We start from the raw sequence: 24,488 nt of genomic DNA on the forward strand, positions 1-24,488 counted from the left end.
CCTTTAACTCATTCCATCTCTCGTTTTCATGCTCCCTAAATGATCAAGTCAGCAAAAGGGTCTCTCTATCGGCGAGAGTACCTTGCAAGGGAAGACGGCCAAGGAGGTAGAACGTCGTGCGGTGTCATTTTTTTGTTCACGCAAATAGGTGGAACCGAGAGTACGATCGGTGAGAGGTTTACGCGAGCGCGGAAATTCGCGAGCTTGCACGACTCTCGCTTCTCGCACGACTGACTAAACCGGGAACGAGGGTGCTTGCGACGCTGCCAAGTGGCGCCGCAAGCTCCGAACTACCCCCGGTATCGTATAGGGGGTGGTAAGTAAGTACGAGCTAGCTTGCGCACCTTTACACTTTATACAGCTTCCTTGGCATTCATTCAGACATTTCACGTCGTTATGAATTACATACTCACAAATTTTGTAATCTTTCATATTTACCTCTTCATTCGGGCAATTACAAAATCCATCTTCACTGCCCTTAAACCTTTTCAATGTTTATTTTGGACTCGCCGTATTTAATGAGTACTTTTATATGGCTAAATAAGTAATCCAATTGATAGTACATACATGATTCCTTGAAGGATAAATTATTGGGTAAGAAAAATTAGTGACGAAAATTTGTATGAAAGAAAATGTCTGCCCTTGAGAAATAAGAGAATTTCAGAAGACGCATGATCATTTGGTATTCAAGGAGAAATAGCGATGGGGCGATTCGCTTGGTATTCGCCACTCGTATCGTTCACTCATTTTTTAAATTTATATAGGTCGACTTGGATCTCCCAGCTCGGATTTTTAATCGAACCACGCCATCCTTTTCTTTCTTCACTCCACTTGACCACCTATCACATTTTTCTTTCCATTCCAAGTCGCCTTTTTCCTTTTTGGCTGTAGTTCGTCTGGCACATCTCCTCATTGGAGGGGGCAGCCGTAAGGAAAGGAAGGAAGGAAGGAAGACTTTAGTCCGTACCGTCGCGCTCGTTCGGCCTTCTGAGTGTCGACCGTCGAGCAACCACCTGTAACCGCCATGCTTCTCTCCTTTCCATTCCTCTTCCGTTTCAAAGCGTCATTCCCATTCCGGAATCGCAGCGGTACATGATCGTCGGTAACAACAATCATTTACCGTCCGGTAAAAAAGCGAGTCTCCATTTATTATCTTTCATTTGAAATTCTGTATAACTTAGAGAACGCAAATTTGCAATTTCTAAATGACTCTATGGCAATGACTAACAGGTAAACTTATTAAACGTTTGATTGGCAAATATTATTCGCAAATAGGTTTGGAAAAATTCGATTTTGCTGTTTTGAATTAATTATTGGTCAATGGTCTTGGCTACGATAGTGAAAAAGTTTATTGAGTGTACATGTTTGTTTGCATAAACTTCACTGTAGTGCCATTGATTGTAGTAATATCAGTAATATCAGCACTCACCGTCTTTAGGATCATTGATCATGTTCATTTTTGCGTAGGAGTTATCACTCATGTGGAAATTAGAGGATTTCAGGACTTAAATGGTTGATATAACGATCGGTAGTGGCGCGTGTGGAAAATCAACAAGTCTTCGCGAAATTTACTGCCGTAATTAGAAAGAAAGATTTCTAAGTTTCCAAGAGATCTCAGAACAAAGATTCTCTTTATTAAAGTATTTTCTTGGGTGGAAATTTGCGCTTAAGTTACTTCTATATTAAAATTGGCAAGCGGCCACATGTTCCAACGAAAACGCCCAAAGCTCTTAAGCTTGTGGGAATTGATAAATTTTTTTACGCGATTCACGACTCACGCCTTCTGATAAAGTCGGTAATACAGATTTGCATGACAAAATTGTTGACGTATGATAAATCGATTAGCAATTTTACTCTTCAGATAAGCTAGTTTTGTGCAATTTGTGACTTTATCGATATTACTGCCAACCGCCAGAGGTACTCAATGGTGCGCTGAGCACCATATAGTTAGCCCCTCATCACGACCGATCGAATTAATTTTTTTCGCTATCGTTTGCTGGTCATTTGTTAGTGAATGATGGACTATTCTAAACGTTTGACGGTTATTTATTTATGTAAATTTATACAAACAAATTTGGCTAGGAAATTTTTTTCAATTAACCCTCGATGGTCAGGCTGATTCCCTATGGAGCGTACTTTGTGTACGACGTAACTTACATGGCCAATCGCGAACCCGAAATTCCGCTCTATTATCTATCGGAAAACTAACAACGATCCGTGACTTGCTGGCGTAAACAAAGAAAGACAGAAAGGAAGGAATGAGGGAAATAGCTTCAGCACCACTCGTGGCACATTTTCGAACTGTTACTCGACACGATATAAGACCCGATTTTTCAAAATTTCTCCATTACAGTTTCGTGTTGTGATCTGAATCGACGTAGATTGCAGAGATGCCAAAACCATTCACAACACAAAAAGGCAAGATAGGCACGGCCGCCGTAACAGCAAAGTTATCATTGATTTTGGATATTAACAATGTTCTCTGTCGGTAGGTTCAATAATTGGAGTTGTTAATTCGAGCAATGGTACGACCACGGTCTTGTATACAGGTTTCCCTATCATCATCACGTTCTAGCTTGTAACCGCTAATGTGGCCGGTTTTGTCCGCAAAACATAATGTCGAAGAAGCTTGCTGACCTATGGCTGACATAGCGCAGCTAACCGATGCTAGCACGTTTTTCGCCTAACTGCTCAGACCTGTATACAAGACCGAGGGTACGACCTACAATGTTATCACGTCCGACCAGGTGAAGGTGAACTCTCGACTTTGAACATTTTACTTAAGTAATCGTCGTCGTTCTATTCGTACTTTGAAATATACCAACGAAAACTTCTTTTGCAGCTACCTGGTTCAGGACAATCGAACCAAATATTATCTGCAGACAAAGATACGGACGCAGTTCCTTGTCATGGAGAGCTGATACCCCCCAAAATATTGATTGAAAGTAGCGAAGATGAAGGTCAATCTGATCAGACTAACGTATCTGCCGCAAATATGGCCGTTTTACCAGTCAGGTGCAACACCACCAATGCTGAATTACATAAAAGAAGATTTGGCTCTGGAGGTAGAGGCCGCTCTATAAAAGTAGGCCAAAATTGGTATACTCCGATTGAATTCAAGGCGTTATGTGGCAGAGCGTCTACTAATGATTGGACAAAAAGCATACGATTCGGAGGAAGGAATTTGGAAAAATTAATTGATGAAGAAATCTTGAAACCACACGCAACCTCTTGTTTTTGTGCTATATGCTGTGATGACGATAGTGCAGTAAGTAGGCTTTCTCTTGATTTCTTAAATTATAAACTTTGGCTCTATTTTGAAGACGACAACGTTTTATGATACAGACAAGCCCTGTTCGATTACATACGCCAAGGCGAAGAAGAAAGAGGCAGGTTTCTGGTCGGGAGTCTCCATTTTATAAATATGAGAGTGACAATTCAAGAAATGAAAGTGACAATGAAGTTGTTCTTGATAAGGAAGTGTGCCCACAACTATTTTCAACAGATGGGTTGCTTTTACAGCAACCACAACATCAATATAATGTACAGAATGTACATCAAACTGAAGATAGACAGAATGATGATGATGATATATTTAGAAACATAGATGAAGTGTCTAATAAACTATTAGATTTGGTATTAGTGTTAACAGATGGTTCGGTTTTACAGCAACTGCAACAACAAGATGCTGTTGTACAGAATGTATATCGAACCGAAGATGGACAGAATGATGATGATAATATATTAAAAAACATAGATGAAGTGTCTAAAAAACTATCAGATTTGAAGTTAAATTATAAACTTTGGCTCTATTTTGAAGACGACAACGTTTTATGATACAGACAAGCCCTGTTCGATTACATACGCCAAGGCGAAGAAGAAAGAGGCAGGTTTCTGGTGGGGAGTCTCCATGTTATAATTATGAGAGTGACAATTCCAGAAATGAAAGTGACAATGAAGTTGTTGTTCTTGATAAGGAAGTGTGTCCACAACTTGTTTCAATGGATAGGTTGCTTGTACGGCAACCGCAACATCAAGATACTGTTGTACAGAATGTACATCAAACTGAAGATGAACAGAATGCTGATGATATATTAAAAAACCTAGATGAAGTGTTTAATAAACTATTACATTTGGTATTAGAGTTTAGAATAAACGTGGAAAAAGCAAAAGAGTTGAAAAGGCGGTATGATAAAGTTAAAAAGGGTCGTGAGTAGTTTGTAGATATAGCAGCTATTGTTTTTAAAATAAAAAATGTTATACAACGAATTTGCATTCATATTGTTTATCGACTGTACAAGATTTAACTTAATAATTTTCGTAGTGTTTAAGTCTACACAGAAATGGATTACCTCTACTATTGGAGATTCCCAAATAGCCGCTGCCTGGGGAAAATTCCAGAGCCAAAGGCTTGGGAATTTTTGTATTAAATGTCGGAAAATTTTAGAAAATGGTGGTCCATAAGTACGCTCCATGAGGAATCAGCCTGATCATTGAGGGACTAGTTGAAAAAAATTCCCTAGCCAAATTTGTTTTTATAAATTTATGTAAACAATCAACCGTCAAACGTTTAGAATGGTCCTTAATTCACCAAGAAACGATAGCGAAAAAGAATAGTTCGATCGGTCGTAATGAGGGGCTAATTATATGGATCGGTGCGCTATGACGTTGTATGGTGGTACCAATGTAAAACTTTCATGGCGAAGAAAAGTTTACTTCTCAGTAGTCACGACTTTTCATACAGTGTCAGTGAATTATTTTTCAAAGTTGAAATAGGTAAAGGTCAGTGAATGGAACTGCTTTCTGCAGCAATACTTTTTATGCTAGCTGTTATTAATAACTGCCTGAAATATTCGTTACCCACTTTATTGAGCTCACTTATTTTATCTTTGAAACGGTATATATAACCTTATCGTTATCCAATTATTTCCCGTAAGGATTTCCCTTCGTTTCTTGGATTGCCATTCATTTTACAGTGATATTGTTAGGTTCTATGATATTCTGTAATATGTATACGTTCCTGTTACTTTCTGTAATATTTGGGAATGATTTATGCCATAATATATTTTAATATTGTTTATGCTATTGCGTGCTGGGTTAGTTATTTATTATTTTTATTAACAATGCTAGTTATTTTTAGCATGTGACTTATAATAAAAAAGGGTAAACACGCCAGTGTAAGGGTATTATTTTCAGTGCATCAGATTAAATATGAGTTACCACCGTGGAGGTGGTAACAAACCCAAGGGATTTGGGTTTGCAGGCTTCCAAATGTCAGGAACTAAGAGAAGTGGAGCTAACATACCTCCACCGCCTCAAAATTCAGCACTCAGCAAACAGGGTTATCATACTATGAATGCAATTACGGAAAATGCACTGTCTGCATGTTGGGGTATACCAAAGAAACGCAGTAAGACTGAAGAGGAGTGAGTATAGTACAATAAAAACTTATTATTTGGAGTCCAACTGCTAAGTGACTTGTTAAGTTAATACCAATTTCAAGATCTAAGACAGACAAAGGTTAAGATAAACTATAAACTAAAAAAATCAGATACTTTGAGGATGACGACGAGCCACCAACTTCCTCATTGGAATACATTCCTGCTCCTGGATCACCGACTTACGACATGATGAAAAAAAATGATAGAAAGGGACGTGACAGCGACAGTGAGGAAGATCCTTTGGATGCCTTCATGGCTGGAATTGACGCTGAAGTAAAAAAGAATACTTTTGATGCTCAATTTACCGAGGAAGAACGGAAGGAGGAGAAACCAAAAGGATTCCGGGCTGATATCGATGGAGAAGATGACGAGGAGAGTTACTATAGGTAAATTTAGAGTTCTCCTCAAGATCACATCGATCTTAGAAGACAGTGGAACTTTCCATAGGACATTGCGCAACTACATTCTCTAGGTATATGGAAGAAAATCCAACAGCCGGATTGCAACAGGAAGAATCTGATCAGGAAATAGAATACGACGAGGATGGAAATCCTATAGCTCCTCCAAAGAAGAAGGATATAGATCCCCTACCATCCATAGATCATTCAGAGATACAGTACGAGGCTTTCGAGAAGAATTTCTACAACGTTCACGAGGAGATTGCTAGCTTGGGGAAACAACAGATTGAAGAACTGCGAAAGACTCTGGGTATCAAAGTGACTGGACCGTCGCCACCAAATCCAGTGACAAGTTTCGCTCATTTCTGTTTTGACGACGCGTTGATGAAGACCATTCGCAAAAATGAGTACACACAGCCTACGCCAATTCAAGCTCAGGCTGTGCCTACTGCCCTTAGTGGTCGTGATCTGATAGGAATTGCGAAAACCGGTAGCGGTAAAACAGCAGCCTTTATTTGGCCAATGTTGGTACACATTATGGACCAAAAAGAGCTCAAACATGGCGATGGTCCTATTGGTTTGATTCTCGCGCCAACCAGAGAGCTGTCACAGCAGGTAAATCCAGGATAAGCTGAAACAAAATTCATAAGAGAATAGATGTCCTCTCCATAGCTTTCAAACAGAATAGTTCGTCAGTAATTTTATCGATAGATCTACCAAGAGGCCAAGAAGTTTGGTAAGGTTTACAACATCCAAGTCTGCTGCTGCTACGGGGGTGGTAGTAAATGGGAGCAGAGCAAAGCCCTGGAGGGTGGTGCTGAAATAGTCGTAGCTACACCTGGCCGAATGATTGATTTGGTCAAAATGAAAGCCACAAATTTATCTAGGGTTACGTTTCTCGTTTTAGACGAGGCTGACAGAATGTTTGATATGGGTTTTGGTAAAATATCCTTTTTGAATTTACTTCAAAATTATAATGCCGATACTTTTCTAGAACGCATCATTATATTTTCCAGAACCCCAAGTAAGATCTATATGTAATCACGTAAGACCCGACAGACAAACATTGTTATTCAGCGCTACCTTCAAAAAGAGGGTAGAAAAATTAGCAAGAGACGTTTTGACGGATCCTGTAAGAATAGTTCAGGGTGACGTGGGTGAAGCTAATACCGACGTTACTCAACACGTCATAATGTTCCACAATAATCCTGCAGGAAAGTGGTCCTGGTTACTGCATAATATTGTGGAATATTTGAGCGCTGGAAGTCTATTAATATTCGTTACGAAAAAGGTAAGAATTTTCTTATTTTAACGATATCTTATTTATAAGAATTTTCTTATTCCGAAATTGATATTTTAGTTAAACGCAGAGGAACTTGCGAACAACCTTAAATTGAAAGAGTTCGATGTTCTCCTTTTACATGGTGACATGGATCAGGTTGAAAGAAACAAAGTTATCACAGCTTTTAAAAAGAAAGAAGTCAGCATTTTAGTAGCTACAGACGTAGCCGGTAATTTTTATTAATATTTATACTTTTCATTAAATACCTAAGATAATTCATGAGCCCTTTTTATAAATTATTTTTTAATAGCTCGTGGTTTGGATATACCACACATAAAGACAGTGGTGAATTATGACGTTGCGCGAGACATCGACACGCATACGCACAGAATAGGAAGGACAGGTCGTGCTGGTGAAAAGGGAACGGCTTACACCTTGGTCACCGAGAAGGATAAAGAATTCGCTGGTCACCTCGTGAGGAATCTCGAAGGAGCCAATCAGGAAGTGCCGAAAGGTTTAATGGACCTGGCTATGCAGAGCGCCTGGTTCAGAAAATCAAGATTCAAGGGTGGAAAAGGTAAAAGTCTAAACGTCGGGGGTGCAGGATTAGGTTTTCGTGGTAGACCAGAACCACCCTCAGGACAATCCTGTGGTGGATCCTCTTCCCAACCACCGAAAGACATAAGCGAAGTTGTTAAGAAACTCGAAAGACATGGACCAGGTAGCGACAGGCTTTCCGCCATGAAAGCTGCCTTCAGGAGTCAGTACAACACTCAGGTAAATATATTTTCGAAGACTGATCTTGAGCATATGTTATTTTAATATTATGTAACATTTAGTTCCGAGCATCTTCCGATCACACGTGGGAACAGACGATACAGCCAGCTTCGGTGATTATGCCACCACCACCTCCTGTAGGACTTTCTGCAAATTCTTCGACAGAAGATGTTAACAGTCAAGACGGTCAGAACAGTGAGAATCCAGGAAATCAGGAAAAGGTGGAACGAAAGAGGGTGAGAAAAAGTCGATGGGAGTAATTTCGGCACAATTTTATTCTATCGGCTATACGAGACGATTACGATCGTTCATTCGAATATAACAAATATCAATTCGTTTTATATTATAATAAAACATTTGCCATTGTGCAAAGATTTTCCTTCATTATACCTTCCTTTCGAGATAATCATATATTTACATAAATAGTCTTACACTTAAATTCTCTCTGATTGTAAATTACTTATCGACAGTCATAATTTTCTGTTATTTTTATTCCCATAAATTTCCTTCGTAGTTAGTCATTAGATTACTCTAAGGATTCTAGTGCGCGGAGCACCTCTTAATATTATACCTGCAAGACGAAGAAAAACAGCATCCAGTAAATGGTTGCAAGGTCTTACGCATTGTGCTTTACCTGCAGTGCGCGAGCATTCCTGGAAGTATTTAAAATTTGTGACAATACTAATGGCCAAGAAACCATTTAGGGCACCGCTGTTTCCCAAAAGCAGAAAAAGGCATGATACCCAGCAAGATTGGATAATTACTTGGAATCATGATTCGTGCGATTCCGTTATGTGAGCAAAAAAAAAAGTGAAAGAAGGAATCTATTTAAATAATACCTACGCACTCTGCTCCGTATCACGCGCTATTTTAAAATCAACTTTTAACGAGGATCTAACAGCTGCATTCGGAGGACGCAATTAGCGAGATGAATAATCCATTTTACTTGGAAAAAAGGAATTTGTCATAGACGACCTAGGAAATTGTCTATAGAACTACTCAGGCATCATCATCGTCATCAACCTCATTAGAATTCCTCAATATTCTTATTCGTCGCTCTGGATCTCAACAAGTTCCATTCCGACGGATAACAAATGGAGGATAGAAGTGAAAAATAATAAAGTGAAAAAAGGGAATGGAAGAGTAAAAAAAATACGAAGAATCGTTAGCCGCGCCGAATACGGAGCTTACTCCAAGGATAAGGCTAAGCGATAAATCATGATCTAGCACCTTGTACAACTAGAGACAAAGGTTAGTAGGATGCTAATGATAGGTTACCGTTTTGTGTTAGGCGTTTGAAAAATCTAGTGCGACTCATGTTTCCCTACTGTTAGCCACGTACCGCCACGTGGCAATGACGTACAATGACACTGCATCACTTGAATCATCCTGCATTGTCCTTCGAGTCACTCGCTCTACGTTTGCTTGATCCTAATCTACAGATCCGGGCTTCTTGTTGGCCAGAGTCAGTCTTACCGGACCTTGTCTAATTCAAGGATCAATTAGCTGCGGCATCGCAGGACTACTTTTCCTTCTTTTTTTCTCATTTAGTTTTGGCGTCGATAAAGAGTTTAAAGATTTTCTATTGGATTCTGCGCCTTTTCCGTTAAATTTTTCCATAGCTCTTGTATACGAACCGGTACAGACCTTACCCCATGTCTTTCTCTCTTCTGCTGTCATATTTAAACATTTTTTGTTATCTAAATGTTGAACCTTCTGTTGCTCGTTTTTATCCCACAATGGTATCCTTCGCGATTTAATTTCTTCTTTCTCTAAGGTGCTTGATACTTGGGGCTGTACGTCGTCCCAGGATGTACCTAGGTCTGACTGGACACTGGATGGAGTTGGACAGCTACTTTCACTTGATAACGATGATGATCTTATGAATGACGGTGGAATTTCTAAATTTATTTGATTACCTTGATTTTTGTTACCTTCGATTGACGGTAGTTCACTTTTTGCTCGAGAGATGGACGAACTCGCACCATTATTGTTGCTGTCGTTATCTAGCGAGAGACTGTCATTAATAATGATTTTTGTGATGGATGTTCTCTTTCTTAAATTTTCCATATTTTCCTTGGGTGACGTTTGCGAATTGTCTACTTTTTGGAGAATGTCTCTCAGGTTCACGCCACTGTTAGTTTTCGACAGTGGCTTCGTTCGTTCTTTTTTTATCTTGGATCCGTTTTTTTGTTGCTCCTTTGAGGAATCGACCTTTTCCTCCTTTGTCGTTAATGTCAATTCTGGAAATATGTAATTAGCTACTCTTTCTTTAGGATCGGAGATCAAATTCTTTGTCTGTCGTGAAAAAGTCGATGGAGATTTTGAAAGTTCCTCATTTTGACCTTTCTGACTGTCGTCCTTGTCTTCCTTCGTTTCTATCAGTTGCTTTGCTTTATCTTCGACTGTTACATTTATGTTTGATTCTTTTAATATTACCTCAGAGTCAATATCCTCGCTAGATATTTTCTTCGATTCAGTACCAGTCCTCTCAATACCATCAACATTCTCATCGTCATCCTCGTTCCCAGAATCGTTATCAAAATCCTTAAGGATACCCTCATTCTTCTCGCTTCTCTTCCTTAATTCCTCCCAATTCTTCCTGGGCTTGTAGCTGGTCTTCCTTCTGACTATACTGCTCTCAGTAATATTGATATCCGGTATAAACAGTCTCAATGCTTTTGGTCCAGTTGGAAACATGACTTCGTTGATACGCTTCTCGCTCATAATAGCTTCCAAGCTTGTCTTTGAGGCGACTTCCTGGTGCTTATTAAACGCAGATACCAACTGGGCAACTGTATACTTTGGCTCATCGTTCTCCGATTCCGAATGCTCATCCTTCTCGTCAGAATTGGCGGAATTATTTGAATGACTCGATATATCCGAATGCTGTCTCTGAGACGGTTGCTTTACAGATAACAAAGATCTTCTCTCTAATTCAGTCTCGTCCGAGTCCTCGGTCAAAGTATCCGATTCGATAGATTGAAGAGAATCAAGATTCTCTTCAGATTCATAGGAATGAGTTTTATGATTCTCATCGTTGGAGGAAATATCATTTGATCCCTTTTGTAATTTATCTGTATTGGTCTCATTTATTACCGACTCATTGCCTGACTTTCTTTGCTGCACAAGAATTTCATCATTTCCGTAACATTTATCAATCTTTACTTCCTTCCCGAAAGCATTGTTCAAAGACACGTCGGAGGATACGGAGCCATCATCCTGAGGCCTGGAATCGGCGATTTTTGCCTTTCTAAAAATAAAATTGTCATTCGCAACAGTCGCGAGTTCAGTTAGGGATGCTGTGGACGCAGCAATCTCGACGCTCAATTGCTTAAAAATCGGTAGCATGTCTTCCGTGGGTGTTCTCGGATTTTTCCTATGACGAAGACACTCCAGGCTTCTATAGATATCCAAAACACCCTGTGACTTGGATAGAGACTTCAACCCATAAAGTTTCTCCCTAGATCTACTAAAGAAAGGATTCATTATATGTTTTTCCGTAGCAATACTCAGACTGTTCAGTAAACATGCCTGGGATTGTGTATGATTAAGGTTACGCATCCTGGATAACAATCCGCGACTAGGACCATGATTAAGATTAGCCTGAGACTTGCTCTGAGCCTGATCAAGCAGTCCTTGAGTTTGCTCTTTATTGAGCAGGCAGCTCTGGCTCAGTGCAATGCTATTTCGAGATGAATCGAGACTCGTCCGAGACTCAGCCGGACTCATGCGCTCCTCGCTTCCTGGTAAACTGGCGCGACTTCCGGCGAGTCCATAGCTCAAGCACATCTCACTCTGACTCAAGTTACAATATAGACCCTGATTCCCATTATGACTCTCAGTCTGAATCCGATTGTGATTCCGAGTAGACTCCATAAGATTGGCGTGACTCGTTGCCTGACTTAGAAGTGCGGCTCTTCTTAAATTCTCACGGCTAACGACACGCTCCAATAAGACTTCCCTCGACTTTGAAAGATATCTTCTGAGATGAGGTGACGCCTGAGTAGGTGCCCCCCTCAGCCATTCATGACGCAGGCATTGTTTCGCTGTAATTCGTGCACTGAAATCATTTCAATAGTCACAGCGCGTCAGTGATTATCTGTCATCTTAAAATATTATCACAAAAGATTTACCTCGGGTCCGGCACAAGAAGCTTCGCTACGAAATCCTTAGCCTGCGCAGACACATCTTCGAACAATTCCTCAGGGAAATCAACTTCGCCCATTGAAATATTCTGAAAGGTTTCTTGATCGGTTTCACCTCCGAATGGTGAAAATCCCGTGAGCAGAACGTAAGTGGTAACACCCAGGGACCTGAGTCACACAAACGCTACGGTCAATCCAAATATGTCCATATGGACGTCGACTTCGCTAGAATTCTTGGCAGTGATCGTTCGCCACGCTAAAAAACTTACCACATATCGGCAGCCAGCGTTATCGGTTCGTAATGAAGAATTTCAGGAGCTAAAATAAATAATACTCGCTCGGTCAATCTTTTCTGGCGCAATATTTGAAACGCCACATAGTACCGTACTATATATATATATATATATATGTATACACACACGCACACTATACATAGTACGGTATAAGACAACCATGGCGTTTCGATGAAGAAAATATGGACAATCCGTGGGACGTATCTGAAGCGTCATACCTTATCTCATTAGCATATACAAAATCATTAAAAAGTCCCAGACTGTTTCTAACTAAAATGTCAATATAAGCATAATAGTAGCGTAGAGCGAAGTTGTAAAGGAGAACTGATAGCGTGGGAGTTTAAAGATCTTGGATGAGTATGACATCAGAGAGGATCCTTCTGCGTATTTCAAAGACGTGAACGTCGTTAAACAAATTGACAATATAATTAATTATACACGAGCAAACAGATGCCGTAAGACGGTCGTACAATTTTAAGTAGCGAACGAGCAATAAAGGGAGTCGTAAAAGCTGCTCTTGGGTTGAACGGTACTAAGCACTAAGCACTAAGCACGTTGGGTTATCTTTGAAATACGTTTCTAATAAATGCACTTTTCCATTAGCCGGAGCATCAATGCCGATTACCTTGCTCGGATTAGATTGCACGTTGCCTGTCTGCATAAACAATATCAAACACTCGTAATACGTGAGCACGAGGCTAACGTGTCAATTAAAATCTATTAGTGCAATCCCGTTATCGTCGATTAGCAGTGATCGATAATTATCGTTATTAATAAAAAACGGGGGACGTCAAAGAAAATCGCAGTTCAGTTAGAAGCCGCTAGAAGCCGCTTGGCTCCGATTGGACTTACAGCCAATGCCGTTAACACTTACGAGTGGCAAAATACGAGAAAGAAAAGACGAAAGTAAATAAAAAAGAAAATAAAAAAGGGTATACCAGAGGTTCAATCATCTGACTTACCCACGTAATCGGGAGTGCCCAGAATCTCCCTGACTTCTGTACCCTCGAGGATAACACGGGATATCTCGAAATCGCATAGCTTTACGTCGCACTCGGGGAAGCTGCCCATCATAACGAGATTTTGTGGCTGGAAAAAAGATAAATGCATCAGTGTGAACGACATGAAGATTAGAGATTAAAAAATAGATAAAGGGAAAGCACACGGTGTAGATCAGAATGGATCTGATAAGGAAATCTTGGACCAATGGCAGGTAGTTGGATTATGCAGGGAGAATCGACTTCCTCGAGTCTCTTGAGTTTTTACACTATATTTATGCACTGTGTCTATTATGTGTAGTATACCGTGTGCTATATGCTAAAGTTATATTATGTGTCGTTATACAGAGTTAGTCAGTAGAAACGCACCAGCGGAAGTAGGCCGCAAGTGGCCGACACAGCAGTGTGGCTTTTTCAAAAAATGACATATTACTGTGACCGATTCCCATAAACGCAAACTGACAGTTTGCATAGTACTAAGTTAGGTTTTTCAAGTATTTCGACAAAATGTAATATCAGTTAAGATTTATTTTCACAACAGATTGCAATTAAAACAATGTAAAGTTTAAAATATTCACAATTTTGATATTTCCAAGTAATGATCACAACTGCAATTTTGCAATACGATGCTGCAAAATAATTTTAAAATCAATTAATTGAAATGTTATGTATGTATAATATGAAATGCATAGTAGAAGATACGAGCTCGTATAATATTTCCAACGATTCCCATAAACGCAAACTGACAGTTTGCATAGTACTAAGTTAGGTTTTTCAAGTATTTCGACAAAATGTAATATCAGTTAAGATTTATTTTCACAACAGATTGCAATTAAAACAATGTAAAGTTTAAAATATTCACAATTTTGATATTTCCAAGTAATGATCACAACTGCAATTTTGCAATACGATGCTGCAAAATAATTTTAAAATCAATTAATTGAAATGTTATGTATGTATAATATGAAATGCATAGTAGAAGATACGAGCTCGTATACATGTCAGATAGCCACCCCTGGAATCCCACGCTTGACGTCTATTTCAGTAGTTTGCGGAGGCTAAAATTGGCAACGACGATCTATGAATAGCCAACAAATAATCACGTTTATCGCGAAAACCAACTCTCCGACGATAAAACAGACTCACGTCGAGTTTAACGAACTGCCGAGTGACAAGTCGTTAAACCTTGCAAGGATAATCCTTAGGGTAAAGAAGAGTGGCGGATGCGCCATGAGGATCCTCCTTACCGTCGTAGAGGTTATGTGGAATATATTTTACATCTGTCTATTATTATCATCATCGGATACTTATTTCTTCAGTGTGGAACGGTTATTGAGATTGTGGTAAGATTTTTTGATTGAGGACGGAAGTAAAGGAATTAATGGAATAGGTGAAAGCACTGCCGTTAGGCAAGTTTAGTTAACCAAGTGAGACGGGTAGGCTGAGAAATGTTCATTGAACGCAGACAAGTCATTTCCTTCTGGCAAATGATTTAGCAATTACTGATATTGAAGATTGAATACGCGTAAAAGGTATTCTTTTTTTAACGAAAAATATTCTAGGCCGTTTACAATGTTTATCAGAAGTTCGTGTAATTTATTATGTCTTACGGAATTGACGACTTCCTCGTATTTCTGACACATGCATTATCCTTCTTTGGTATCTTGGTGAAATTTCGAGATAATACTTTCACCTTATGACTATTTCTAGATTACTCCTGTTTATTCTTCCTAGTCACTAGATGTTGGCATTCAGTAGGAAGGACTGTACACACACGCACGCACGCACACACACATGTATAAATTGTGAAAAGGCTCCATAGAGCAGTAGCATGGTGGCAGCTATATCACAGCATGTGGGACCCAGATTCATGTTTGATAGAAGCTAATGTAAGGTTGGATATCCTGCTGAGCCACAAACTACGTCCACACTGAATACTTGGCTGTAAGTAGACACTACTTAATTACGTTATTAATTTGGTAATTATAAGAGTAATTCAAAGAGCGCCATGTTTGCTCTTGAGGATTTTAAATGGGCTCTTCTTCTTGCAGGAGGAATGAAATGGCATAAAAATAAAGGTACAGGGACGACTGGAAATACATTATGGTTTGCAAATTTATAGAAATTTCGATTTTTTATTTATTTCATCCATGTGGATATTTATGATGATTCTTGTCCATAGGGTGATACAAGTATATGGGGGGTTGTCGCGACGTCAGGATCAGGACATAAAACGTAAAGACGTCGAGAGACCGAAGATTCTTGTTTATCGAGGAAAACATTGCTGTCATTTACATAAACAAGCCTAGATTCTGTTACGATAAATCTAGGCCTCGGCACTGGCCGATAGAATGGAATATTAAATTCTGGCTAACACGCGTTACATATATGTATAAATACACACAGCTAGGATTCTCATTTCTTCATGCAATATATATATATATATATATATATATATATATATAGAGGCAGACCTGACCCATATACAATGTGTTTATGCGTCTTCTTCATATTTAAATAAAATAACGAACCTGCCCATACTTAAGAAATCGTTTAGAATTTTCTCATCCGCGACATAACAGAACCTTGGAAATTTTCACGTGGGCGTTACCAAGCCTGAATATTCAAAGTTTCTCTCTGGCACGGCCAGTCATTGTGGTAAATGAAATGAGAGGACTCGTAAAATCAAATTCTGGAACAGATAAACGAGACGGAAGTGACGCACAATTATTTCACAGTCCTATTTTATCAGGTTAATAGTACTTTGACTACGGACTTTACAGCGTCCAAACATTTACGGGACTACTGAAATGTATCTGCGGCTACTAAACGAAAAAAATAAATATTTAATAGCGTAGGTATACCCCTTTTATATAAAACCTCTTACATCTTCAGGAGTCTAATAGCCTGCTATTAATTAACATTCTGAAGGATTTCGTCAAGCCTTGTCGCCGCGGAGAGCGCGTGCTATTAATTATTTCATCGTTCTCCGTATTTCTGATATCTGAATAAAACCAAAAAAAGATTCTCAGCGACTAAACCCACGCGATAATAATAATAACGATGACTAGACATTCACCTTTTCCAAGATAATAAATGCGTTAAGACCATAGGCACTCTAAATTGCACAATGGACACAACCTGTAAGAATATATTTAAAAGTCCCGCCGAAACTTGTATCCAATTTATATTCCAGCTTCTGGTAACCATGGCAGCAGAATCGCAAACACCAGGCTGTATCATTCACCATGTGTAAAACTAGTATAAGGCGTGGTCGATTTCCTATAAAACGTGGGACTCTCTTACATTATCATTCCTTCACCCTCCGATAAGAGCACCAATTTATTCAATGATTTATCAGCAAGCCAACAGTGCTGACTGAATAATTCAAGTTGGAAATTTATGCACGGATGTCTGTTTAAGCTAATTTTTTCTTTTTTATTCACTATTGACTTTAATATTTACACGTATCGCTTGCCATGTCGAATCAGATTACGCTAATAAAATATTGTTGAATTACATGTAAATAAATATCTCAAAGGAGTCCAGGTCTTTATAACCTAAAAAAAATGTTGAACGACGATACCGAAATTGTCTTCAATCGTTAATCGAAAATGGTAAGAAACTTCTTAGCCAACTTGTTAGATTAACCAGTCGGAGACGAAACGTTCTCCATTTGATGTTCTACGTTCTGCGCCGAAGACTATAAGCTGTAACCCCATCGCCATAAATCGTATATGGCGGGTCGAGTCATCGCTCGACATACTGTCCTATAAAATTCCTTGTCCGATTCGCAGTGATGATGGTGAACGGAACAGATTTACGGACGACTGACTGACTGACTGACTGACTGACTGACTAGAAGCGGATGGATGTAGACAGACGAATGGAAGGTTACAGAGGATTATGGAAGTTTATGGAGAATCGTGAGAATATTTTTCTCGTGAAAACATCATTGACGTATCCCAAGGAGGAATTCAATCTGGCCTCGGTAACGAGTTTGAACTTGTGCGACTTTGTCCGACTTTGTGCAAGGTACAGCGAGCAAAAATCTTCGAATCCCTTTATTTCTCAACTCATTTATCTTTCACACCTTAAAACACTCTTTCACCCACAGATGGCACTGACGATTCATAAGCCAATTCAAACCGAATTCGACCGAAGTTTAAATTACGTCCAATCGAGAGGAGTAAACGGGAGCAAAAGCGTGGATCCCGGATTATCTGGCAGTATGCTTCTATTCTGAGCGAAGAAGAAGACATAAAGAAGAAAAAACTTGGATAACCAAAGAGAGAATATAAGAACGTAGCCAAGCTCGCTCGACCTTGTCGCAGTAATAGGCAGTAAATCCTGATCTTTATGTACAGCGATATACGTTTTCCCACTTTTCACAAATACGAAGTAATTCTCGTGCCTACGTACGATAATCGTCCCACAAGTATTCGAGTGGTATGAGAATAAGTATAGATATGGGATAAGACCAAGGAAAGAAAAGTGTAGGAGAAGCTTCTCATTCGTTTCTCGAGAAGCGTGCCGAGCGTGCTGCTCTCTCATATATATATATTTATTTATTTCTCTTTTATTTTTTATGCTGCCAAGTCCCTCTTGGTCTTTCTCTTCGTATCCTGCGACTCTCTCTCTCTCTCTCTCTCTCTCTCTCTCTCTCTCTCTCTCTCTTTGCCTCTCGCTGAATTTATTCGCGACTAAGGACACGAGGCCGTTACCGAACGCGACTCGTTATTTCCACTGAATGCGAAGAGAGCTCCTGAATCGACTTTATACGATCCTTTGTCCGCAGTTGCCCTACAAGGAAATCCAATTTGTTTTCTGCCTGCTTATCGCAAATCGGTGTTCTCGCTGGGCATAGCGCCAACCGCCACTATGCATTTCTCGTAATTAATCCTTTTCCAATTTTCGTACAACAAGGTAGAATCGGGCGCCACGACATCAGTTCCACTTTGAGGGGACTTATTTACGTTAGAGTTCGTAAGGAGATGGCCCCTCAAAATGAAACTGACGTGGTGATCCAACTAGAGCTATGAAGGTTGAAGGCTAGAGGTTGTAATTTGAAGTTTCCATTAAGGTCGGCTAACCTGAGATAAGGCGATGATAAATAAATTGTAAACTGACTGTGGAAAAAATGACGGCCGGGCGTGAATTCGATTTTTGAAAAACGAAGACGTCTTTATTGCTATATAGAAATTTGAATTTTTATCTACACAGGGAGCGAGGGGAGATTCGTTAATTAAACTATGCAAGATCATTAAACTTGATGCAGTGACTAAAGATACTTGCCGATTGATTGCCAGGGAATTTCCCAGCTCGTATCGTAAACAGTGCATACAAAGGCAAAGGAAGAAGGAATTAAAGAGAAAGAAAAGAACGATTCCTGGTGATGATGCCGAGGATAGCTCTCTTGGCTGAGAAATACGATCGTGACCGGTTAACGAGCGCCAATTTATAAGAGCGAGAGGGAGCATTATATGCATCGTACCAAGGGAGCAACAAGCCATACGGCTACTCAGTGGGCAGCAGTCTAATCGGCCGCCATTTTCAAAAAAAATTAAAAAATTTAGTCCAGGTATCTCTCGATTATACAAATTTCAAGTGGGAAGTCCCTGTATATTTTCAAATTGTTAGTAAATGTTCAATTTTCATTAAATCAGTAATTAATTTGATTAATTACCTTAATATCAAGATGAGCTATATTTCTCTCGTGCAGGTAGGCCAACCCTTCCACCAGTTGTCTGACAAAATGTACAACGTCTCCTTCGAGCGGCACCAAGTCCCCGTCAATTAGAGTCTGCAGATCACCTCCGGGTGCACTGAGGGGAAGAAGAAGGATAATTTTACGATCTTTTACGTGAAACTGGTTCTGGGTCAAAATGGTAACTTGTGCACCACTAGAGGTACGTACTATTCCATAACGAGTATAATTTCCTTTGGTGTCTCATAGACGTCGTGGAGCCTGACGACACGAGGACTCTGCGAGCACAGAGACAAAAGTGCAATTTCGTGACGCAGCTCGGCGCTGCAATCGGAATTGAATCGATTTCTCGATGAGTATTTAGCTGCATACAGAATCCCTGTGGATCTCGATCGACATCTGTACACCCTGGCCCACTGTCCGCTGTAACATTAAAAAGGAATACGTATGAATCATGAGAAAAGATACAGTCTACGGGATAAGATTGATGATCTTGCGGCTCCAGGATCTCTGCCATGGGAGGCTGTGGTGAGAATGGCTGCCAACTAAATTTACAGTCTTATCCTTGGTTGAGTCTTGCTAAAGCGAGAGGAACAGGAAGAGTGGCACGAGTGAGGTCGAGGAGGAAGGAAAAAGGAAGAAAAAGAAAGAAAAAGAAAGAAAAAGAAAGAGAACCTCGCGATGAAAATACACGATGGATAAAAGATGATAATAAAAGTGATCGAGACGGGCGAGTGGGGGAGCTGAGGGTACTTTAAGATGAACTTTTTTTAAATTATCAAAATCATTTATGATTTTCCTGTTCAACCAGAGGATTTTACGTTAATGATCGTAATGGAGGATTTCAGGAGTTTCTTGTTAAGGTCAGCGCCGTGGCGCCACACAAGGTCGCACATCTCGGTATCATTCTACGTTCCGTTGACTTCTCTTGGTTTCTTATCATTGACCGTCGCTTAAAAAATTCAATGACTGATTGTCATTTATCGGACACTAAGAAATAAATAGGAAAACGTTATGAGAGTCTCGAATGCTAAATATACGAGGATCTTAAAAAATCGAACTCAAGGCTCTTGGGAATATTTTTTTTTTTAATTTTTAAACGAGGATTCGTTCGGCCCAGTTTGGTTCGTTAACGAGCATCAGATAGTGGGCGCAATTAACTTTAATCGTTTCAATTTCAAACGCTGCTGTAACACGGAGTCTGTAAGATATTCCCGAAAAATCTTCACGAGATTTCAATGGGGATTATATATATATATATTTTTTATCAAATATTTCCCTAGTCTTCCAATTAACTTGGGTATAATCATTTGGTTATTGAATTTATTTTTTATTCTTTTTTATCACTCCTGCCTTTCCTTTCTAAATAATTATCAAGTAGATGCGAGCTGCTTCCCATATACATATAGGGAGACGAGAGGCAGCTATTAATCCGCCGCTCCCGATTATTAATGCACTCGTTATTGCGAACTGTATTGGCAAGAAGCACGACGGGACACGTCATAATCATAGGGAAATGAATTTTATCGATTGCCATCCAATTATCGATAATAGCATTAAGTTACGAGGTGTTGAAATTGTTGTTGCGCATGCGCGAACGCGCCTATAATATATCAAATTTTATAGCAACCATGGTGAAAAATCGTTAACCAACCTCATTAAAATCTATATAAGATCATATTCGAAATTGCCACCATGTAGAGAATTTGAAAAAAAAATGTTTTCATTAAACAATTTTATCACGAATTACGTGAAATGGATACGAGGAAAGTTATCCCTAAGATTTTCTTGTCTTTTGCAGCCAAGAATAATGAGATTTGTTTGACAACGCAGAATCGTTGAATGAATAGTACAGGGATCGGATTGGCTTCATTAGCGATGCAAAGTTGGCTCGTGTGGCAATTGCATTCGATATCAGCCGTAACAAGTTATCAATGCACGCGGATACTAGCCATTAAATAGGACATTAACATAGGCATGAATAATGAAACGTGCAAGCGGCCATATTGAAGTTCATAGGAAAGCTTTGAAATTTGTTATTTATCATTGACGTAACAATTGACCAGCATCCACCCTTGTATCTATGGTTATGAATGATTTTATTAATAAAAAAAACATATATTCCAAGATAAAATCATTTTGTCATGATCGACGTTGTATTGGTCTTTTTTTTTGACAGGACAAACTCGTGTATGTGTACTATGGACTTGTGCGAAGATTCAAGTGCGTCTCTGAGTCCTTGATGACTTTATTTTGCATAATGAGTCTAAACCGCCATGATTGACTGTAGAAAAATCTAAATATACGTGGAATATTAGCATGATGCACTTTGTCATGTGTGATTATTGAGGGGCAGCGTGAAAATGGCGAGAGAGTCACGTGACAGTTGACGAGGAATAAAAAACGAAGGTAAAAAAAGTGTATAGTTATATATGAGGGAACCTGCATTCTGTTGCATTTTGTTGCACTCTCTTGCACCTATCAATATATCCAACAGCGACTGAACGACGCTTGGAATTAACATATTATCAAGCCAGCCATTCTCTTCTAACCGTGTTCCATTTAAACTGGCGTCTCCGTGGCGAATTAAAGTTCGCGGTAACAAGTTCAAAGCTATTAGCAAGAAATGGCTGACAAGCTAAAGAAAGAAGGCTAAACATTCGATATTCGATATAGAATCGACTAAATGGATCGATAGTGGCAGGATATGAATGTCGGATAAGAAAAAAAATAATGTCTGTGTATTTGCAAACGTTTGCTGTGCGCCCACGGAATACTTGCCGAAATGGTGGTGCGTGTTCTCGCCCACAGTCATTCGATTTAGCTTTGACTAAAAGAATTCCCAGTGGGTCTTGGACTTTCTTTTTGCAATCAGGTACGAATTAGAAAATCCGGATCGTTCGTGCGAATGAACGTACAGCCCGCACCTGTCAAATTTATCACTACGGGGTAACCATTTTGTTTTTACATTTTTTCAGTCACATGTTTTGGCCACGCGAGGATGGGATTTATTTTGTAAATTTGCACTATTCGCTTTTCCTTTCGTTTGGCTTCTCGAGAATTTCGAAACACTCTGTACTGATTTGAGAGGTTAACGTTTTTTTAAAGAGTTGGCAACTATTACCGGGATCTAGTTTGTGCTAATTAATCGATGCAATAAATATGATTAATACCATGACCCGAGGTAACGCGTACCGCTACACGTGTTACTGTCCTGCCTACCATGACAAATTAATACTAAACGACGACTATTAATCAGTGCCAGGCTGCGTCTTGGACGTCGCGACGCGTCACGACGATACGGAGCGACGTTATTTAACGAGCGGAACGGATTGGCTGTGTACTAGACGAGCGGGATCTTTGAATAGGCCAGTACACAAAGCAAAGAATAAAAGAAAATTCCAAGTCAGATGAGTGAAGAAAAATAAAAATAAAATTTATCTTATTATTCCGTTTATTTACAAATATCAAATAAATGGCGGACGAATGTGCGGATCTGAATTTTAAAAAAATTCATACATATAAGCGTGGGCTCACTAAAGTGTTGAAAAGGACGTAAAGACGAAGGTGGGCGAGACAAAAGTTCAGTCTTCTGGACCGAAGCTGATCAATCGATCCATTCATCGTTCGATCCGGCTTTCATTGTAAATTAACGTTTATAATCGATCTAGCCAATCCTATACGCCGAGTCACGGTTGTCTCTTAATTCTGAATTAATTAATGATCATTCAGTTTAAGAATATTCAGTTTCTATGTTCATTGTGTACTTATACGTTTGGACGATTCCCCATTGTCTCTTAAATAACCTAATTCTTATACGAGATCTACTCTTCTGCCGTACACTCGGACTTACCTTGCAAAAGGTTTCTGATCGATTTCATAATATTCCGAAATTGGTCCAGTTTTCACGACTCTGGCCAATTGGGCCTCCTGTACAAGCACCAATCCCTCCTTTACGTGTTTTTCACTCCATTCGACTCTGCATCTTCCTCGGCACTTTTCGGCAGTCGTCGCCGTCCTGTCGGCGCCGCGCTTTCCCTTAGTGGGCATCGAGGAAGACGACTTCGAGGTTAGAGTACGGTGTTGTGGTCTTGGTGAGGTTTTTCGCGAAGAAGACATTGTCGGTGCTTGATGACTCGATTGATAAATCATTATTAAGTGTTACACCGGTACAGATATTATCTGTATTATCAGATCTTGCTTCCACGTCATTCACGCTGTCTTACACGGAGTGTCTCGAGAAGGTTAAGGGACGCCAAGAGTCACGAGGCCAGGAATTCTTTGACGGCTTTACGTATCCTTTCGCAATACTCTCTATTGTATGAATAAAATTAAGATCCAAGTGTCACGGTCCCAGCAATGGTGTCAATGCACACAGCTGATTCTCTCGTAAATCATCAACCAATCATCGATTCACATTGACGCAAGATTTCACGAGTCACCAGATTCGTATTCTGATACAACCAAAGGATTTAACCAACGTCGACCTTCCTTCTATAAATAATCATAAAGGGCTCTGTACTTCTGAAGGTAATACGATAAGCACGTATATTATTGTCATTACTGTTCGACATTTATCTTTAATTATTAATTTTTCATCAATCAATTATTCTCGCTACGAAATACATAAAATTCACTTTCTTTCTTCGCGCACTTATATCGTAACTTTTATTATGCACAGAAAAACTTCTCGCCAGTCAATCAGCCGTCTCCATGGCCAAACTGACATTTCGAGACTCTTCGGCACGTTGAAGATCACGATGCACGCCTTTTCAAGATAAAAATTCCTCGACCTCTGACCTCATCGAATTTCAAAAGAGATACGTCAATCGCAAATCTATTTAGAAAATGTCAAATCGTACTTCCTTCTGACATTGTGGGTAATAGCGCGGTTCGGGTCGATTCCGATCGAATCACGCTTCACGCGTCACGCTTCACGGTCCAGCGCGAGTCTGAAACTGCCTACTGGCTTCGGACTTACAGCCTACGAGAGCACCAGGCCACCAGGCTCTCCAGCAACTTCAGCTTCGACCGATCAAATGCTTCCTTCTTCTTTTTCTTGGTAATTCTCTCTCTCTCTCTCTCTCTCTCTTGCACTCACGCACTTTGTCCACACGCTCAGAGCAGCACATACCTACTGCAGACACCGCATGTCGCCTTCTTCTTACCCCACTACACACTGGGCTTCCCTTTTTCTCTTCCAGTCATTGCTTAACCAATGATTCTCTCTTTTTCTACTGCGTCGTGTCCCACCCCTTGCCTCTCTCACTCTTACTCTCATTCGTATACTATGTATTATATGTTAGCATACACCACCTCCTGGTGAATATGCTACCCAAGACAAGTCCTGAAGTAGTGGACACGGTGACGTAGGTGGAATCCAGTCGTGATACCTATACAGGGTTATTCAGAAATAACTCAGCAGCCTGAAGGAACTGTTAATT

The 24,488-nt window shown here is 39.8% G+C and overlaps 4 protein-coding genes and 2 long non-coding RNA genes across 15 annotated transcripts in view; 4 read left to right on the forward strand and 2 right to left on the reverse strand.

Moving 5' to 3' along the window:
- The window catches only part of LOC107272621, a 24,932-nt gene extending 20,425 nt beyond the window's left edge, over window positions 1-4,507 (reverse strand). For 4 of the 6 annotated variants that reach the window (XM_015749941.2, XM_015749936.2, XM_025089877.1 and 1 more), the window contains exon 1: window positions 4,353-4,507. The gene's annotated coding sequence lies outside the window, so the exon portion shown is untranslated. Of the gene's footprint in view, window positions 1-81; window positions 2,433-4,352 lie in introns of those variants that run through there. The other 2 variants (XM_025089879.1, XM_025089881.1) reach the window with 1 other exon arrangement.
- On the forward strand, window positions 2,391-4,269 carry LOC107272582. Its single transcript, XM_015749856.1, has 4 exons — window positions 2,391-2,488; window positions 2,696-2,753; window positions 2,843-3,268; window positions 3,843-4,269. The coding sequence occupies exons 1-4, from the start codon at window positions 2,391-2,393 to the stop codon at window positions 4,215-4,217; spliced, it is 957 nt and encodes a 318-aa protein (XP_015605342.1). The 3' UTR covers window positions 4,218-4,269.
- A 144-nt stretch (window positions 4,508-4,651) lies between the features above and the next one.
- On the forward strand, window positions 4,652-8,270 carry LOC107272622 (ATP-dependent RNA helicase DDX42). 3 transcript variants are annotated; one of them, XM_015749942.2, is made up of 9 exons: window positions 4,652-4,782; window positions 5,197-5,426; window positions 5,552-5,827; window positions 5,914-6,454; window positions 6,551-6,779; window positions 6,856-7,130; window positions 7,200-7,350; window positions 7,432-7,898; window positions 7,961-8,270. In XM_015749942.2, exons 2-9 carry the CDS (start codon window positions 5,212-5,214, stop codon window positions 8,156-8,158), a joined length of 2,352 nt encoding a protein of 783 aa, XP_015605428.1. In that variant the 5' UTR covers window positions 4,652-4,782; window positions 5,197-5,211; the 3' UTR covers window positions 8,159-8,270. The 3 variants fall into 3 exon arrangements, with proteins under 3 accessions (XP_015605428.1, XP_024945652.1, XP_015605429.1); XM_025089884.1 differs by having other exon boundaries at window positions 4,670-4,782; window positions 5,177-5,426; XM_015749943.2 differs by having other exon boundaries at window positions 4,679-4,776.
- On the reverse strand, window positions 8,156-23,492 carry LOC107272620 (striated muscle preferentially expressed protein kinase). 2 transcript variants are annotated; one of them, XM_015749935.2, is made up of 8 exons: window positions 22,898-23,196; window positions 19,255-19,467; window positions 19,024-19,162; window positions 13,302-13,428; window positions 12,316-12,364; window positions 12,035-12,214; window positions 9,833-11,961; window positions 9,577-9,759 (listed from the first exon to the last, which is right to left on the reverse strand). In XM_015749935.2, the coding sequence occupies exons 1-8, from the start codon at window positions 23,194-23,196 to the stop codon at window positions 9,716-9,718; spliced, it is 3,180 nt and encodes a 1,059-aa protein (XP_015605421.1). In that variant the 3' UTR covers window positions 9,577-9,715. The 2 variants fall into 2 exon arrangements, with proteins under 2 accessions (XP_015605420.1, XP_015605421.1); XM_015749934.2 differs by having other exon boundaries at window positions 8,156-11,961; window positions 22,898-23,492.
- LOC107272623 lies at window positions 14,286-15,774 on the forward strand. 2 transcript variants are annotated; one of them, XR_001539002.2, is made up of 4 exons: window positions 14,286-14,680; window positions 15,048-15,281; window positions 15,389-15,443; window positions 15,520-15,774. It is a non-coding gene; the product is annotated as an uncharacterized LOC107272623 (long non-coding RNA). The 2 variants fall into 2 exon arrangements; XR_001539003.2 differs by lacking the exon at window positions 14,286-14,680 and adding an exon at window positions 14,688-14,869.
- The window catches only part of LOC107272645, a 7,901-nt gene continuing 6,613 nt past the window's right edge, over window positions 23,201-24,488 (forward strand). Inside the window, exons 1-2 of the long non-coding RNA XR_003061283.1 lie at window positions 23,201-23,338; window positions 23,490-24,106. This is a non-coding gene — a long non-coding RNA (uncharacterized LOC107272645). The remainder of the gene's footprint in view (window positions 23,339-23,489; window positions 24,107-24,488) is intronic.

The sequence above is a fragment of the Cephus cinctus genome, unplaced genomic scaffold (genome assembly GCF_000341935.2).
Source record: "Cephus cinctus unplaced genomic scaffold, Ccin1 Ccin1_scaffold1205, whole genome shotgun sequence".
NCBI classification, from domain to species: domain Eukaryota; kingdom Metazoa; phylum Arthropoda; class Insecta; order Hymenoptera; family Cephidae; genus Cephus; species Cephus cinctus.